The 19216-nt window shown below is 41.9% G+C and overlaps 1 protein-coding gene and 1 long non-coding RNA gene across 10 annotated transcripts in view; one reads left to right on the top strand and one right to left on the bottom strand.

The window, feature by feature from the left end:
- Positions 1–19216, bottom strand: part of LOC119563953 — a 127874-nt gene that overhangs the window by 67001 nt on the left and 41657 nt on the right. The window lies entirely within an intron of this gene.
- The window catches only part of CFAP74 (cilia and flagella associated protein 74), a 106445-nt gene that overhangs the window by 85056 nt on the left and 2173 nt on the right, over positions 1–19216 (top strand). For 5 of the 8 annotated variants that reach the window (XM_043531787.1, XM_043531784.1, XM_043531785.1 and 2 more), the window contains 14 exons: positions 765–1041; positions 1547–1678; positions 2832–2980; positions 4417–4551; positions 4977–5086; positions 6093–6148; positions 6950–7069; positions 8194–8349; positions 9253–9382; positions 9929–10083; positions 11121–11256; positions 12134–12261; positions 12972–13106; positions 14556–17695. In XM_043531787.1, coding sequence (XP_043387722.1) covers positions 765–1041; positions 1547–1678; positions 2832–2980; positions 4417–4551; positions 4977–5086; positions 6093–6148; positions 6950–7069; positions 8194–8349; positions 9253–9382; positions 9929–10083; positions 11121–11256; positions 12134–12261; positions 12972–13106; positions 14556–14654 — 1918 coding nt within the window. In that variant the 3' untranslated portion in view covers positions 14655–17695. Of the gene's footprint in view, positions 1–764; positions 1042–1546; positions 1679–2831; positions 2981–4416; positions 4552–4976; positions 5087–6092; positions 6149–6949; positions 7070–8193; positions 8350–9252; positions 9383–9928; positions 10084–11120; positions 11257–12133; positions 12262–12971; positions 13107–14555; positions 17696–19216 lie in introns of those variants that run through there. The other 3 variants (XR_006286459.1, XM_043531783.1, XM_043531788.1) reach the window with 3 other exon arrangements.

Genomic DNA, 19216 nt, shown 5'->3' with positions numbered 1-19216 from the left:
GTGAGCTACAGCTCACTTCATCACGAAAGCTTATGCTCAAATAAATTGGTTAGTCTCTAAGGTGCCACAAGTACTCCTTTTCTTTTTGAGAATACAGACTAACACGCCTGTTACTCTAAAAGGTAGAAGTGTTACTCTGAATCAATGGTGGAGTTCTAGAGTCAAGATCAGAGTCTGATAATTAAGTCCCAGAGTCTAGGCTGTCTGTACATTGGCAGAGGCAGGAGCTTTATGTCGTACAAGAGGTGCTCAGTGCCTGCCTGCCAGGTTCAAGTCTTTACTGAGTTAATTTATTGCCTTTTTGCCAGCTCTCCTCCTACCTCACCCAAGTCCATCAATACTGTATGCCTCCAGCTATAAATTTGCCTCTTATTTTCTTTACCTGCAACTTCCTCCCAACCCCTTTTCTTGGTGGAATTATTGAAGCTTTACATGGGTCCTGTGTATGTTTCTTCTGAAGATGCTCATCATCTGTGCCAGGTGATGCTGCTATAATAGTGAAGGCGTAAGGCACAAACTTTCAGATTGCATCTCATTGCATTTCTATTCAGAAGTTCAGAGAGATAATTCAGGTACAGCTTCTCTAGGGAGGTGCTCATTTTAAAACAAATACCATATTTGCCTCATTGTGCCATCCTTAGGCAAAACTTCCATTGCAATTGATAGGAATCCTGCTTGAATAAGAGCTCAGAATCAGGTCCCCAGGCTTCTGGGCTGTTTAAGATGCTCTGTTTGTGCTGAGACAATTTATGGTTTATTTTTAGACAATTCAAGCTGTCATGCAAAGCAGTTGGAGTCCACCCACCTCTTGAGTTGTCTCATTCCTTAGTCAAGTTTGCAGCAACAGCTTTAAATGATGTATCTACAGCAACACTGTATGTGATAAATGCACACGTGAGCCTCAACCGCTTTACTCACGCTGTCCCAAGGATCGGCAAAGGGGAAATTGCCCCTGTTGGACCCACTTCCTTTGAATTCCTTGTGCCAGAAGATTCTCCTGTGACAATTATGCCTTCTGTTGGGACAGTTTTGCCAGGGAAGGTAAATTCATTCTGAGTATGTCAAGTATTTGAATACAAACGATAAACTTCTATGATCATTTCTATCCTTACAAATTTAGTACCTATCAGTCCTATAATTAATTCATTTTTGTACCCTGATCTTAAAAGAATACTTTTAATGGAAATCTAGAGCTCAATGATGCAAACAAGTATGCATGTAACTTTACTCATGGACAAATTTGCATCAGTGTTATAGCATGATTTATTTAGCCGAAAGGAACTTAAATATAGAAAATTTGGTGGTATTGCAGCCTTGTGAACTTTTTAAAACACAGCTACTATTAGCCTTTTTCTTTAATTCACCTGGCTCCCTTACAAAAAGGGGCCAAGGTATCCAAGGTCAAAATGTGCTCTCAAACTCGTGCTCTCAGCTTCTACTGATTTTGGTGGGAGTTACAAATAAGCAAGGGCCAAGTTCTGCCCTTAGCCACTGATGTTAATTTGCAGCCTAATGTCATTCATTGTGTGCAATCTCTCTACCCCAGAAATGTTTGATACAAGTGTACTTCAGACCAGTGTTGTCAGAGCAGCTAATCAGAGAAGAGGCAGTTCAAATGCTGTGCAGGGCAGATGCACAAAGGATGATGTTGAAGAAGATTCGTGAATCGGAAATGCAAGTAAGAACAGTTAAAAAAATCAGTGTGCTTAGTTATTCTGCCAACTCTCAAAGGAAAATCAAGCTAATTTCTACAGCACTACTTATTTCGCATAAAATTATTTGCAATTAGAAATACAATAAATGAAGCCAAGAATCATATACCAGTGATCAGCGGTACAAAGTGGCAGTTAACGCAATCAGCAGACTGGATAAATAAATAAATATAGGGTAACATTTTCAAAAGCACCTAACTGACTTTTGAAAGTGGACTTTGGTTCATAAGTACCTTAGCAGCTCCTAAGTGCCTAAAAGGGACTTCTGAAAATGGGATGTGCACCTAAGTGACTTAGGCACTTTTGAAAATGGGTCAGATTCCCAGCTAGTGTAAATTAATAAAATTCCATTGAAGTCAATAGAGCTGCATTTATTTATTCCAGCAGAGGATTTGCCCTCTGAGGTTGAGTGAAGCAGCTCTAAGCTTGAATTGTCCAATTTCACTTTATTTTTTATTATTTTATTTGACCACCACCAGCTGGCTGCTGATGTGCTGTATCCATTGCTTATTGCCCTAATCATAACTGTATCGCTGTTATCTTGTGGTTTTGGTTACATCCATCTGTCACCTCTTTTTATATACTTTGATTGGGAGTTCTCTGGGGCAGAGACTATCTTTTTTCTGTATGTTTGCACCGGCATTCACACAGTGGAGCCATGATCCCTGACTGGAGCATCTCCACAGAATAATCTATAACAGTGGTTCTCAAACTGTGGGCCAGGACCCTAAGGTGGGTCTGGGGTCTGGTGCTGAAGACAAAGACTGAGCCCCACTGCTCAGGGCCGAAGCCTGAGGGCTTTAGCCCTGGTGGCAAGGCTCAGTTTACAGGCCCCCGACCTAGGGCTGAAGCCCTGGAGCTTGGGCTTTGTCCCCCACCCCACCCAGGGCGGCGGGGCTTGGGCAGGCTCAGGCTTGGTCCCCAATCCTGGGATCGTGTAGTCATTTTTATTGGCAGAAGGGGGTTGCAGTGCAATGAAGTGTGAGAACCCCGATCTATAATAATTTGTAGCCACGTATGGGATTTTAATAGGAATTGGGTGTCCAAATTAATGAGACAGCTTTGAAGTATCACATGCATGTTAAATTTATATATACATATAAAATGCTATATTTATAGAAGAGGAAAGACGAAACTGTGGCAGGAAAGAAAGATGGAAAGAAACCAAGTTTTGCCGCTTTCAGACAGCCTTTGAGGGTCAGAAACAGTAAATATGCAGCTGCTAGCAGTGGCTTTGAGCCACCAAAACCAGAAGAAATAAAAACCAAGTAAGTCAGTAGCAGCAGCTTCTACTGGGTAGCGAACGAATGCCATTTGCCACATTGGTTTCATTAATCTATTAATCCTTGTGTGTGAGCGAGCAATCTAACTTTAGGGGAGAACTAGCCTTTTTTATTACAAAGGTTATTTCCAAAATTAGCAATGCTTCTAATCTACACTGTCAGAACTTCTCCTGCAAAGCAGAGAATCCCTCATTATAGATCAAATAGCAGAGCTGTGGGCTTGAAAGAATGTACCGTGTAGCATTAAACGTGGCTGTCCTATAACTCAGCTGAATCAACCACAATAGCAATTTAAAGGGGAATTGGCCTGTTTTTCAGATAGGAGACTGATTAAACACTTTAATGACAGAAACTGACAGCGAATGATTCACCCCTTCCAAATAAATTAGTTGCATTTGTATCGAGTAAAATTCACCCAGGGCAGTACAAGGCTCATGCCCACTGCCCAAGACCCACTGACACCTGAATTTGGCAGTTAAATGGCGTATAGTTAAGGACCACCACTAGGATGGGGCGAAATTCACCCATTGGGAAATATAACAGTGCTTTAATTTAAAGCTTCCAGGTAGTCATTTTGCAGCATGCAGGTCAGCTGACAGAAAATTAACATTTATTTCATGTGGTACCTAGCAGTTTATTTATTTAGATTTATACCATCTAATAAGAAAGTCCAGTGCTTGAGGGCCCTGATCCAACAAAGCATTTAAGCATGTGCTTAACTTTAAGTAACTAAGTAGTCCCAAGTATCTGGGTAGTCCCACTGAAGTGAATGGAACCACTCATATGTTAAAGTTAGGCACATGCTTAAGTGCTTTGCTGAATTGGCCCCTACATGCTTTGGACAAGAATTAGACGTTCAGTGTAATCCATTAACTATCAGCATATAATAAGCTTGTATTTTTAATCATGAATTGTTTAAGTATACTGTAACTACACAATTCATTCCAAAGGAAATGCGTATTTGAGAATTCTGAGGCATTGCCAGATGTACTCTATCATAGAAATATGTAATTTAGGAATAGTACTGGAATATAAAAAGATGCAATGAAAATGTTTGCAAAATGGATTTTCAGTAGAAAATCCAGCATGGGGGAACTGAGAAGTGTTTTGTCTTCTCTGGTGTGACATTAAGTATCTGAGTTCATAATTTTTGTTCTCTGTGACATGAACAGAAAAGCAAACTACTTATTAAACACCTCCCTCTGTTGAGCAGATCCATTGCCTTGTAACAAATGAGCACACAGCTTTACTGCTAAAGTCTACTTTTAAACAATTAATGATCAATAAAATAGTAAATGCAAATGCTTACTAGGTCAGGTCTGCAATGTAATATTCTGCTTGCTGCCATTAATACTAGAGTGCTGTGTTATTACGTGATTTTTGCTTTCTTCTTATTAAGACCATATTCTTGTACTCTCTAGCTCTGAAGAATATATTGCAGCTCAGTATTCCCTGATTAGGAATTTCACAGGAAAATTTGAGAGATACATCATACCTTGCTTTGTTGCAAGTGGAGATATTGATGAAAAGAGAGGATCGGAAAATCTAAAGTACAGGTACTGTATAAATGAGCAGCATGAAACCATATGAATGCAATTTATAGTGGATCAGAAAGGTCAGAAGAAAGTAGGGGCACATGTTGAAAAAAGTATTCATTTGTTTTTTGGGGAAAAGGCCAGATTCTGATCTTAATTGCCCCATAAATTAGTGGAATAACTTAGAATGTACACCACCATAATTGAGATCAGAATCGAGCCTGCAAATATCAAAGCACCTTAGAGAATATTTACTATATAAAGTTTATGTGCCAGATTCAGTCCACCTCTTCTGCCTATGCAGATGCAAGAAAAGAAGCCAAGAATTATACAGTCTCTTTAACACATATGCATAATGCTTTTCCCCCTCCTGCATAGAGTAAGAGCAGATTTCAAATACCAGATTTTATGATCTAACAGCAAACATTTTTTTCCCGTCTCCCCAGTCCTTATAACACCTTGTACCTAGAGTTGCACTGTCCTGCTGTAGCACCATCTGTTGTGGTCACTTCAAATAATGGAAAAAACATCATCAACTTTGGGGAGGTCGCAGTAGGTATGAAGTTAGAATTCAACTTTTGAGGTTTTTCTGCCTGGCTTTAATTCCTTTTAAATGTAGTTTTGTTATGATTTTCTTACTCGCTGTAGGATCAATTTTCAAACATAGGTGTCTAAATTAGGCCAGATGTAGTAACACAAATGGGTAATTAGGAGCCCAGATAACCATTTAAGGTTCTTAAGAGCCCATTTGATGCCCAGAGATGTAATTAGTAGCCCTAATGGAGACCACCTGTGTTTGTGCACTTTCACTGCACACCAAACCCAGAAATGGAGTGAACCTTTTAGCAGAGGGAAAAGTGGGAGTGAAATGTAGCTCTTATATGTACAGTCATGCATGGAGATCTGATGCAGTGGAAGATTACTCAAACTACTCCTAACAATTCTTCTTTGAGGTTTTATGGTCTTTTGTAACAACCTCTGTTAAAAACAAATCCACTACTCAAATGGGTTGTGAAGATGCATTTTTCCCTCCTGGATAGAATTTTCTAGCCAAATAGTATTTGGAGAATACAATGTGGTCATTGACAGGTCTAGCCTCTTCATGACAGCCTTCTAATACATGGAACCTTCATCACAACCAGGCTGGCTGTAAAATGTTGATTTATAAATACCACGTTTAGGAAATCCCAGTAAGATGAAGAGTAAAAAGTCTCATACATTGTAAATACTTTTAAACAGCCACCTGAGAGGTATCTGACCTTCTTTCTTGAAAGACTGGGAGACGCTAGAAGTGTCACATTTGTTGCTTTCTATCTTGAAAGAAAGGATCAGTCTGTCGCTAACTTCAGAACTTTTTGCTAGCTCATTCTTGGAGTTAACATTAGTGGTTTTATTTCCTGGCCATTCTGTCTCACACTGGAGTGCAATGAATATTGTGATACCATAACTAAAGATGGCCCTGGGCAGCATTGGAGTTAGAAACTGGAGTGTCCAATTTAGTGGTCTTTCTTACTGGTTGATTACAGTAACATTTCTGAAAGTGTTGTTTTTATACATTTTAGGCCACAGAATAATCGAACGGGTTACAATACAGAACATCTCCCAGGAGCAGCTAGCAGTATCCTTGACTCGAGTGTTCACTCCCCACAACCCACTTATTCAGGCACTGTTGACTTTGGCCCTATTTCTGCAAGAATTGTTCATCATTAGGATTGTAAAAGCACCTTTAATGGAGACAGTGTAGTTCAGATGTGGTACCCATCTTTCACAGCTAGATAGATTGTAAAATCTATTTTGCAGGGTTGGAAGAAATGAACTTTGGAAGACCACTTCCAATCTAAATGCTTTTGTAAAATTCTCACTATTCACTTTTCTGCTGGCAAATCTCTATTTAAAAACCAGACTTGAGAGGCTCTTCATGCTCATGCTTCAGCCCTTTCTAAAAGGGCAAAAGCTACTAGCAATGCAGCCAACTCCAGCACCAACATGACACACACAAGCACAAAGAGCCAAAAGCCAAGTTTTTGCTCAACACTTCTCCCAACTTCTGGAAATCTTCAGTTAGAAAAGGCTGTTCTCTAGGCTACCAGTATTGCCAAGTCTAAACAGGGCCAGAAAAATCTGAGAGAACAACATCTCTCATATGCTGATTTAATTTGTGTGCTTCCCACCCCAGGCAAAACCTAGGGACAGAGCAGCAGGGAAGTTATTACAAGTTTTTTTTAACTGAAAAAACCCTGTTTCAGACATTTGAGTTTTGGGCAAAGAATTGGGTTGGTTTTTATTTTCTTTGGTCTAGCTCACTAACTCTAAAAAAGCTGATAGACCACAGGTTGGTTTGAATTATCTTTAAATCCTGCTCTTGTTCCCTTAGTTTGTCACCTATAAACTTGCATTTCCTTGAGTTGCAACATTTCAGCTAGGATTCTCCATCCTGAACCCCAATGGGCCCTTCCTATTGATCAGTCCAGTTGGCACTCTTGAGCCAGGGGAAAACCAGTTTCTCTTCATTTCTTTTTGTCCAAATGAGAGTAAATTGGTGAGTAAATATTTTATATATATGACGATATTTTACACACGGGGAGACACATGGATAATAATAAGCAATCAGAAGCATTTAAAAATACAAGACTTGCCCAAAAATATATTTTTAAAATAATGTCAGTACTGGTGCACAAATAATAAAATCAAGAATGTTCATGCTGAAGGAGTTCTGAGAGACATTTGACTGGTTAAGACCTGATTTTAGCATTTTTTCCATGGAGAATTATATTCATTTATGCCTGGAATGTCTTTCCTAACAAAGGATCTCAAAATGCTTTACAAACTACACAGACAGGCCATCCCACAGTGCTTTGCAAACTACAGACAGCTTGTCTGAAATGCAGCCACTTCTGGGTGGAGAAAGTAGACAGCTGATGCACAGCACGGTGCCCAACAGTGGAGTCTAAAGACATACATAGTGGGCTCTCTATTGTCTATTGGGAATGTGCGTGGCTCTATAGGAGTCTGACCCTTAACAGAACATTGACAGCAGCTTAACATTGTTCTAGTAATGGGCAGTCAGATAAGCTGTGTTCTTTAGTACATTGGTATCACACAGAGGTCATTCTCCCTGGGAGAGTACATTATAGATCCAGGGCTGGATGCTCAGAAAGAGGTAGGCTCCAAACTTCTATTTAGCCTCCTAACTTCCACTGATTTCACTCTTAACTCCTTTTGAGCATCCAGCCCCTCAGTCCCTCAAGATTTCTTAGACAAGGAAATATAAGCCCCCTCAGAATCAGAAAGTAGGGCCAAATTCTGGCTTGCTGTCTAAGTGCCCTCAAGCCCAGACACACACATACAGTACTGCAAATCCAGATCCAGTGTGAACCAGCCCTAGCCCCACCTCTAACCCCAGCACAGGCAGAATGCTACTGTCAATGGGCATGTCCACAGATAAGTGACCCGATGGTCCCTAAGCCCTGGAACTATCCTCTTCGTAGATGTTTCTACAAAGGACCTGGGATGTGATTATGAAGAGCTAGGACGTTCCATCCCCATTTCCAGGTGCCTATGCCCAGCACCCAGCTGGCATTTAGCCCTGGCTTTGTATTGTACCCTTAAATTCTAAAGCAAGTGTCTGTTACAGTTGACCAGTATGAACATCCTTCTTTGCAGTTCTTTGAAACTCTGGATATCCGGAGCATAAAAGCCACCCTGACCCTCAGTATTACTGGCCATGGGGTGGCTCCATCAATTGCTTGTTCTGTGGAAGGAGAAGTGCTCGATATGGGATATGTCATAGCAAAAGAGAAGGTCACTTCCACATTCAAGGTAAATCCTGACCTTATGGAAACTCCCTTGTGTTGAGTTGAAAGACCTGATTAGTGGTGGGTCAGTACCATTCCTAATTGGTCAGAAGCATGTAAGAGAGTTTCCCGACAGGATGTTATGCTGAGCAGTAAGTTGCTTCATTAAACATTTTAGCTTTTAAGCCTGTGATGAACACCCGGGACAAACTGGTAGTTCAGGGAGTTCTTTAGAAGCTGAGAGTCTTAAAGGCTAACAGTACTTCTACCTGGCAGGGGTGCTGAGCTGACTTTGCACTGCTTGGGGGAATTCTGCCTACAGAGGCACTGGGGAGGGGTGAGCGTCTTACTGCACATTTAAAACCACCTCTTGAATGCTCTTCTCCCTGGTTCTGTCCAGTACACACAAGGGTGAGGGAGGCCAGAAATGGCCCCTCAAGCATCAGCAGCAGAGTTACTTGCCCTTCCCTCCCAGGTGTTCCCCTTTGTAGCCACCCTGATTGTGCCTGCCTCCTGTCTCCGTGGGAGGGGGATGTGCCCTGCTAGGGACTACCAGGATAGGCTAGAGAACAGTTTAATTGATTCGTTCATCTGCTGTAGATTTCCACACTGCTAATCCCAAATCTAGTGAACAGGCCAAGTGCTAGAAGCAAACTGTTAATCTATTAAATCTTGCACTGTGCAGGCATCACAAAGCTTTGATGGGAAGCAACTAGCATGTATTTCCTGCAGATGGGTTCCAAGAGTGGAAAAAGCTCTGTGTTGTCTGGCAGGAAGAATGCACTGTGGATAATAGTAATCCATATGCACCATGTATGGCACCTCGGCATGCAATGAACAATTTCAGCCCATTTGCACAATACACATCCTACAGGGTTTTTAATCAGTTCCCCAGTTAAAATGCTGTTGTGTCAATGACTCCCTCCAGATACAGAACACTTCTACTCTGCCCCTGAGATACTCCATCAAACTAGAGTCACTCTCACAAACAAGGGACAAAGAGCAGCAGAGACTTCCCTTCTTCATCACGTCTCCCCCAGGACGGACAGATTTTGTTGGTAAATAGTTTTTCATCTCATTAATCAAGTACGATATAGGAGCCAAATTCTGCCTTGTGTTTGGTCCATTCAGGTCCACTGAAGCCTTGCAGTGGTGGGGGTCACAACACTGTAACTAAGGACAGTATTTGCTTCACTAATAGCAAATGCGTTAATTATTAATTCCTGGTTGGTACAAGTTTACATAGCCTAAGAGAACGTTCCCAAGTAAGAAGGCTCTATTGTTGAGATCTGGTTAAACCCACTCAGCATATTACCCATCAAATAGCAAGATCAATTTATGTGTAATTAATATGAGAAAGTAAGAATGGTTTAATGGCACTTCTCCAATTCCTCCAGGGAAATGGGTATTTTGAAAAACTTCATGGGTGATTCCAACTAGGCTTTTTAACACCCAGATTTCCAACTTTGCTGCATAAACATGCACCAGAAATTTTACTCATTTACCATTGGGACAAAAAAGGAAGTGAGATTGAAATATAAAAAGAGAGATAGAACAGAGCTCTCCTTCTGTCATCCTTATATTTCTGTTTTTTGCTCTTCCAGGTACACAGAACTACAGTGGGTTAAGTGTGTTCAACATATTTCCAGTAGAGGGCGGAATTGAGCCTAGGAAGAGTCAGGATTTCACTGTTACCTTCAGTCCAGACCATGAAAGTTTGTATTATTCTGACTGTCTCAAGGTTGTGCTCTTTGGCAAGGTAAGGCAACCTCAGGGCATCTGGACTATTAAATCGAAGGCTGCCATATGGCTCAAACTGAATTTATCAGCATGGGCATTGGGATTCTACCAGGAGTGGAAATAATTGTATTTCGTTATTAATTCACAATGACTTGAAATAAGATCCCTCTTCTCCGTACATAACCCCACTTCGCAGCTGGGCAGATTGTGGGGAGCCAGCATATACCCTTGTGAATTGCTGAGCACAACTTCACATAGGTTCCCAGTGCAGAGAATCTGTTGAAGGGACTGGGATAGTGGATCTTTTCCTGCAGAGCCCATGCCCCAAAAGCCCTTCCTAAATAGAGGCTGCTCTTTCTACTGTGAAGCTGCTCTGCTGTTCTTCTGCATGGGAAGGGAGTGGTCCCTCTGTGGAGCAGGGACTGGGCTTAGACAGAAGCCAGATGGGCAACATCAGGGGTGATATTCCCACCTCCCAGGAGAGGCTAGCCAACAGTTAGCAAGGAGTGCCACCTAGCGGCTGCTACCAATACTGCAAGTAAAAAGGTTACTGCAAACATTTCAGGTGAGTTTGCATTCCCAGAGTTTCGGGTAGGGATAAAGCCAGAAATCTAATTGTGGCTGAGTTGAATTATGCATGGTTTCCACACCCAAAACCATGAAATCAGTGATGAGTGCCTGAAACCTGGCCCAGGTTCACAAATCTCGGACAGGTCATATTTTATACCAGATAAGTTTTGCCTGTTTGGGAGGTCTAGGATGAATGCTTTGCCCTGTTATCATAGAGACACTGCCACAGAATGAAAGGCTGAGTAAAATACATGTTCCCCACCAAGTCAGCAGCTGATTACAGAATGAAGATGACAAAGACCTCTTGCATCATGGAATATAATTGCATACATAAAGGAGAGACTAAGCTCAGTTGCCAGTGTGCCTGCAAACAACTGAGACAGATTATACAATCGTTTCTAGACAGCTATTACAGTTGTGTCGAGATTACTATTACATCAAGACCTGGGCTGTAACCTGCATCTGCAGAATTCTTGTCCTACATAGGAAATAGCTCGTGTGATCTGGCTGAAGGGTGCTGCAAGAAACCATATGATGTTTGTGGAAGGAGGGGATCCCTTGGATGTGCCCGTGGAGTCTTTGGCTATAACATCACCCATGTCTGAAGAAGCAGCAAAAGGAGGTAACAACCTGCCTTTTCTATTTTTATTCTAATGTGGGAGAGTGCTATCAACATAGATTTATCTGTCTCCATTTGTGTTAAAAAAAGTTCACAGGAGATCGCACCTCCAGCATGTGGGTACCAGAGTCAAATGCCAAAGGGCAGAATATTATGGATGGGGTTTGACTCAATATAAAAATGGCAGAAAAACTTGTTATCGGGAGAAGAATTTTCTCTAAATCTAATACAGTAGAATTTCTCATCCACATGAATGGCAGGCTTTACCTCATGTGGATTAGACAGTTTTTCAGTTTAGTATGTGAAAAAGGATAAACTAACAGTACAGCACAGAAATGTATTTTAGCTGCATTTCTGTAAATGGCAAGTGAAGATTTACTTTAAAATGCTTATAAAATTCTCACATATATGCACACTCAGCATTGCTCTGATCAGAGACTAAGACCTAAGGAGTTGCTAATACAGAAACTAAATGGGAGGATTGAATGTAAGACATGGGTTTAAATTCAAAGGAGATATGTAAACTACGCCCATTTAAAGATGCAAAGGAATATAAGTGAGTGTAACTTACACGCTAAGGGGCCTGAATAGAAGGATGAAACAGAAAAAGCAAGGAATATGTAAGACGACACAATTTAACAAGACCTTACCCTTCTTTAAATTCACTCTTCCTTCCTACCCATTGGTATGTAAGTCAAAGTGTGGTAGGAACTGTTCAGACACTCTTGTTGGTGGACTTTCCTACTACTACCCTCTCTTCTGGTGCTTTCTGGCATAATTTACACCATCTTCGACCAACTGATCAATAAGTCATTTATGCCTGACTTGGGACCAACATTCATTGGCTGTTCCAAAGTTAACTTGATCCATGTCTGTTTAGAGCTGGAAGAACCAGCAAAGCCCCTCCTCCTGAGCCTGGAGTACATCCAGGCAGAGAGCTCTGGGACTCCGGCAGTGAGGGAGCTGAAAATCGGGGCTATACGGACAGCTCAGTTTGCATCGAAGAAGGTAAACAAAATGAAAAATGCACTCAGCTCAGAAATTGAGTCAGCACTTGCAAATGGCTACCAACTGCTCTCGAGAATCCAGAGCCAGCAGAGATCCCACGTTAAATGAGTTTCTGGATCTCCATTAAGCCTGACACCATATTATAAAAGCACTAGTATTGTTTGAAAGGATGGACGTTTATTTTTCAAGGGGAGACGAGGAATTAGCAGGAGGATATTAGAAGAAGATAATACAATTAGTTGAATACATTTCTTCCCTAATTCTTAAATCCATAATAAAAGTGTGACTATGGACCAAATTAGCAGCTTTCACATTAACAACAAAGTGTTATGGGCAACTGTTTATAAAAACAACCTTCTGAACTTACACTTAGCTGCAGCTTTCAGGGTTGGTTTGTTGAACAATGAAACAGACTGTGGTCCCCGCAAATGAGACTTCAAGAGAACAAGTTAGTTTAATTTCATGAAAAATCTCTAGACACTCTCCTTTTAGCCAGCCAGAGTGTGCTTCATTACAACCAAGCACATTAAATTCACTGCTTGTTTTCATGTCTCAGGAGCAAAGGTACAAGAGGTTTGGCAGGTGGGAGGCACAGTTCTACAGGTTAGGGTGAGGTAGCCTGTAAGCTAAGGTCTTTTGTACCCAGAAGCTGAGCTGGCTGTAACTAACAGCGTGTGTTCTACTTCACTAACTGCTTGTCGTTGCTGCAGAACGTAGAGTTCAGTTTGGATAACCTACCACTCCTGCAGCAGAAGGGATTTACCATCGAGCCTGTTAAAGGAACTGTTGATCGTGGTCAAATCAAATGCATCAGTGTTTCTTGGGTGCCACCTGCTGACTTTGATGTACGTTAACATTTTCAAAGCATATTGTTTATTGAAATTATTGTATACTAGAGGGAACAGAGCACAGTCTCACTAGCTTTCAGGATCAGCTCAGAAGCAAGTCTTCGAGTCATCGTCAGTGCAGCTCACTTTGGACAGAAGTTATAACAATAGACCTGCTTCACTTAGTGTCTGATTTGCATGAAAACAGGATACAGGGTCTAGTAGTTAGAGAATAGAAGCCAGGGACTGGCTGTGTCACCTTGGGAGCTTGCTACATAAATTCTGTGCCTCAGTTGATCCATCTATGAGATGAGAATGAGGGGCATAATCACGCATACCTTATATGAGGCATTAAGATCTTTGCACTTACATAGCACCTTTCAGCAAAAGTTTATTAGTATTAAATTAAATTAAAGCCACTGCTTTGGTCAGATTGCTTAGGTGGGAGTCATTTGATAAGCACTCTCACACTAGATTTCAACAAAGAAAAGATTTTCTGCTGCCCCAATCATATGAAAGCACAGACAAATTTAAACGCATGTTGCTGCAGTACCCAGGCTGTGGTAGCCCTGGATTCCTGTCTCTTTCATGGAATCATAGAAATGCAGGGCTGGAAGGGACCTCAAGAGGCCATCTCACCCATCCCCCCATGCTGAGGCAGGACCAAGTATACCTAGGCCATTGCTGACAGGTGTTTGTCCAACCTATTCTTAAAATCCTTCAATGACGGGGACTCCACAATCTCCCTAGAAACTTGTACTAGTGCTTAATTATCCTTAGAGTTAGCAATTTTTTTTGGTAATATCCAATCTAAATCTCCCTTACTGCAAACAAAACCCGTTAATTCTTGTGAGTTTGTTTTGTGACCCACCATAGGTACCAGGGTTTTCCTTGGTTCCTTCTACAGGGCCTTGGTATATGTTCAAGACACTGTCCCTACAAGCTGAGATTTTCCTGCATGCCTCATCCTCACGTGTTTCTTATTCGTTCTCTCAGTTTCCTCTCTCTGCAGGGATCCCTGTAGGGGTGGCAGGATGACTAATTTTGGAAGATGCTAGAAGGCTGCTGTCATTCTGTGCAAAAGGAACTAGAGTTCATGGTATGAGGCCCTGATATTGACTCAGGGCTTCCTGGTGACCAGAGCTGGCTCTTACACAACTCATGGATGAAGGATCTCCATTTCTTTCCCAAACCCACAGTACAGCACAGTATGCCACACCCACACCCTGCTCGTTGTCATGGCTGTAACCTGATGATGCCATGCTCCCCACTAGGGAAGGAGTACCCTGTTATTCCCAGCTTTCATTAGATTAGCGCAGTTATTAAGAGAGATTCTCTATAACCATAACTGGCACATCTGATAACTTCAAGATATTAAAAGGCATAATTTACAAAATCTGATCAGACTTTTGGCTCTAGCTGCCAGATGAAGAGGACTGCTTATACTTACATATTCTTTGTTTGTAGCCAGATCACCCTTTGATGGTGGCAGCTGTACTGACCTTAAAAGGAGATATTAAAGAATCTTACAAAGTCCTCTTCACAGCCAGAGTTGTGTGCACATGAACTCCCACCGAGTGAAGAATCCAAGCTAAACCTTGCGAAGAATCACTGAGGATTGCTCAGGCTGGTAACTCATTATTAGATCTCAGAATGTAAGGAGCTTGTGCAAGAGACTTCAGAGATCACTTTAGTTTGTACATGCAAAGATGTGATCGCTGCAGAAACATTTCTGCTTTTGTAGAACTCTAAGAGTGATGGCTTTCTTCAAAGAACTTCTTTGTAGAGTATAGAATAAGACCTTGTGAACACAGAAAAGATGGCTGATAGTGTATTATCCTCGTTATGGGCCAAATCCTGAGAGATACAATGCACCTACAACTGCCCTGAACTCATGTCAGCTCAGACCCAGATTTTTAAAAGCATTGGGCATTGCTGTGCTCAGTGTTGCAGTGCCTAACTGATTTAGGAGCCTACACTCATTTTCAAAAGTAATTTAGGCACTTAAAAGTCTAAATCCCATCCATTGTTAATGCAATTGTGGCTCCTAAGTACTTAAATCCCTTTGGGAAATGAGACTTAGGCATTGCAACACTGAGCGTAGCAACCCCTAAATTCCTTTATAAAGCTGGGCCTCAGGGTCGGGGGGTTTTCCTGTCAGTGTGTGTAAGTTTGTCAACATTTTTCCAGCTGATCCTATTTTTTTGGTAATAGTTTTAATAAATATACAAAACAAGCAATAAACACGCAAGACTTTTTCTTGTCTAAGACTGGAATTAAAACTTCCATATAAATCTCTCCCTCTGCTCCCAACCCAGTGGAAATCAGTTCCCACGGTACAGTTTGTAGAGAACAGCACGGAGTTTAATCAGAAAGAGAGGGATCTCTGCCCCGTGCTGTTGACTGCATCACAGGATCTGGTTACTTGAATCCCTGTCTTATATCCACTCAAGTAATTTCATATTATACATTCATGTTCCCTAGGCGTTTTATAAGTAAAAGTGTTGATTTCTCCTCATTACCAAGGAGCTAAGCTGATCCGCATGTAGAAGGAAGCTCTGCTTCAATGGGGCTTGGCGCCAGCAAGCACTGCAGAGAAAGCCAGGGTTGACAGGGGAACCAAGGGGAGCATCAGGAAGCCAGGAGACACAGAACCTCTCTTCACAGGTGACCCTGTACCTCCCACACATACTCCCCAAGACACCAGGGTGGGGCAGTATCTTCTGCCCCTTTCTCTCAGGGCTTTTTGTCATTTGGCCCAAGTTTATTTCACATTAGCCGTTTTGCTGCTGGTTTTCTGCTGTACCTTCTGTATTAGAGACCATCCATTAACTTTTCATTGGACACAGTGGGGTAGGAAGTGCTATACCTGGTATGTTCAGCAGCACAGATGAGCATAAAGGAAATATACCCAGAACAGAAAGAGGAAGAAGAGACATGACTAGAAGTCTAACTACAGTCCTGCTCCTTTAAGACTCTTCCCATCCCGCAGTAAGGGAGTCTTATTTTCCTCTTTAAGTCAAGAACTCAGTGTTATGCAGTGGAACTCACACTGCAGCCCAGGAGGAATTTTAAAGGGCTGGGATCATCTATAATAAACACCATCAGTGTATTTAGATGGATCACTTCCTCCTCCCACACGGCACAGCCTGTCCTCTTCTGCTGCCATTAGTGAGCATCAGATGGATCGTGTCAATAGCCCTGATTATGCAACACACAAAACATGGCATAAACACTTAGTCTGTGATTTGCTAGTTATAGAACTTCACCAGGTGGAGGTAGGCACCTGACTGTATCTTTAGGCCTCATTTAGATAAGCTGGCAATGTGATCCCTTCTAGCTCAGAAAGGAAGGAACAAGCCCAGATACAAGGATGTTGTTTATTATGTTCAGAAGTTAGAAATTAACTGGGACCTTATATTTACATAATACCCATGAAACATGCATGTGTTGCATCCAGACACCATACATCTATGTTGTTTGGAGGACAACGGGGCCATATTGACTCCATGACTTGGTTTCTGCCATTTAGCTGTCACTTAGTCCTGTTGTTTCCCATTACTTATTCATGTTGTCACAGTTAGAAAGAACAGCTTCCTTTTTATTGCTTCCCATCGTGACTTGCTTGTTTCCTGATTTTGGATTTCACTCCAAGTGGGCTGCAGAACCACAGCTGGTACAGAGAGACCTAATAATAGGAATATTTTCTAAAGAGGTTAATGAAGACGTCAAGTAACTTGTGAGGGGGGTAGGGTTCTGAAGTCTTACAGGGAGAGTAATTTCTAATATTTAAAATAGTAGTAAGTCTATTAGGGAACAGTTCATGCTTGGAGAACCCCCACTCCCTCTGCATCTAGGTTATGATAAGGGCATTTTTAGCAGGAAAGACCATCAAAATAATTAGCAGACTTATCTACACATCTCTTTCAACTATTTTGTGTATAGAGGGAGATAAAAATCTCTACCCTACTTCAGTCTCACCTCTGATTCACACAGACACGAGCTCCCCAATCCAAATTCCCACAGTTCTTATGCTGATATCTCGGTAGATGATTATTTGGCTAATCCTGGATTTAATCCTCAAAATTATTTTGCCAACATGACAGAGGATCAGGAAGTGAACAATCCAAGTGGCATTTAACAAAAAAAAACCCCACATAGCTTGTATACTAATTCTATCAAGAGACTGTCTCTGTAGCTTAAACTGGATCTGCAGAGTTTTCACAGAGATTAACCTACCATTTCAGGATTCCAAGACCTACTGCACAGTAAAGACACTGATTATGTTGTGGAAACACAACTAGAGAGAACAGAGCAGATCTCAAAGACCCAAAACACAAATGTTCCCTGCAGTCACACTCCAGACATACACAGACACAGGAACATATTGACTTACTAGAGTGCAGACTGTTAATGTGAGAGAAGGAACCTCTCCCTTTCAAAGCTAGTGGTCCAGTCACGTCAGTGGCTGCATGTCCTCAGCGCCGATCAGTGGGATGTAACCCACACACCTCCTGGGTGTGGTGTTGTGTCCCATCTAGTGGCACTGTCATAACCATACAGCTAAGGATAGCCTAGAATTCCTCCTTACCTGTAAGGGGTTAAGAAGCTCAAATAACTTGGTTGGCACCTGACCAAGAGGACCAATGAGGAAAGAAAATACTTTCAAATCTGGGTGGAGGCTTTGTTTTGGTGAGTTCTCTTGGGAAGCAGAGAAGAATCAGGTCAGAAAACTCCTTCTGCTATAAACCATCTTAAAAGTCTCTCATATTACAAAAATTGTAAGTAAAAGCCAGGCAAGGCATGTTAGATTATCTTTTGTTCTGCTTGTGAATTTTTCCTTTCCTGGAGGGAGGTTTATTCCTGTTTTTTGTAACTTTGAAACTAAGCCTAGAGGAAGTTCTGTTGTGTTTTTGAATCTTTTGTTACCTTGTAAAGTTATTTTCCATCCTGATTTTACAGAGGGGATTTTTATCTTTTTTTTTTTTTAAATAAAATCCTTCTTTTAAAGAACCTGACTGATTTCTCTATTGTCCTAAGACCCAGAGGTTTGGATCTGTGATCACTTTGTAACCAATTGGTTAGGATATTATTCTCAAGCCTCCCCAGGAAAGGGGGTGTAAGGGCTTGGGGGGATATTTTGGGGGAATAGGAACTCCAAGTGGTCCTTTCCCTGATTCTTTGTTAAATCACTTGGTGGTGGCAGCATACCCTCCAAGGGCAAAGAATTTGTGCCTTGGGGAAGTTTTAAGCTTAGGGGGTCTTTCATGCGGGTCCCCACATCTTTACCCTAGAATTCAGAGTGGGGAGGGAACCCTGACAGGCACCGAGACCACTTAGAGAGAGAATGAGTCTGCTTAACAGCCAGTTGGCTTTTAGCTCATGCTATAGAGGCTCATGCACTACGCTCCAGAGGTCCCCGGTTTGATCCCGCCCACTGACGATCCGGGGTCTATCGGTGTTACACACACAGGGAACAAGCCAGAAGTGAGGGACACAGAGATATCTCCTTATAAAGTATACCTGATTGCACGATACCACTGCAGGATTCCCTGTAAAAGGAAAAATGCTCCGTGTTATTTGTATTTGCAGTGTCTAGAGGCTCTGACTGGGGACCAGAGCCCCCCTTTGCTCGGTGCTGTACACACACAGGGAATAAAAAGACAGTTGCTGCCTCAGAGTTTACAAGCTATGCCACAGGATTTTCATCTACTAAGACATATTCTGTACTTAGGTATGTGTACATTGTAACCGTGCTGCTGGAGTGCCGTAGTGCAAACACTTCCTACAGCGACGGAAGGGGGGTTTCCATGGATGTAGTTAACCCACCTCCCCCAGAGGTGGTAGGTTAGGTTGATGGAAGAATTGGCATAACTACATTGTTCAGGGATGTGGATTTTTCACACCTGAGCAATGTAGCTGAGTCGACGTAACTTTTTTAGCACAGACCAGACCCCGAGCATGCAATTTATCACAGCCCTGAGTGATGTAGCTAGGTTGATCTAATTTTTAAGTCTATACCAGGTCTTAGTCTAGGCAACGGCACAGCACAGTGCAGCCTGGTCTTCACTTCAAACTTATACCGATGTAGCTCTGTTGGTCAGGGATGTGAAAACACCACACCCCTG

Source organism: Chelonia mydas, chromosome 18, assembly GCF_015237465.2.
Source record: "Chelonia mydas isolate rCheMyd1 chromosome 18, rCheMyd1.pri.v2, whole genome shotgun sequence".
In the NCBI taxonomy this organism is placed as follows: domain Eukaryota; kingdom Metazoa; phylum Chordata; order Testudines; family Cheloniidae; genus Chelonia; species Chelonia mydas.
This window is presented reverse-complemented; position numbering and strand designations above follow the sequence as displayed.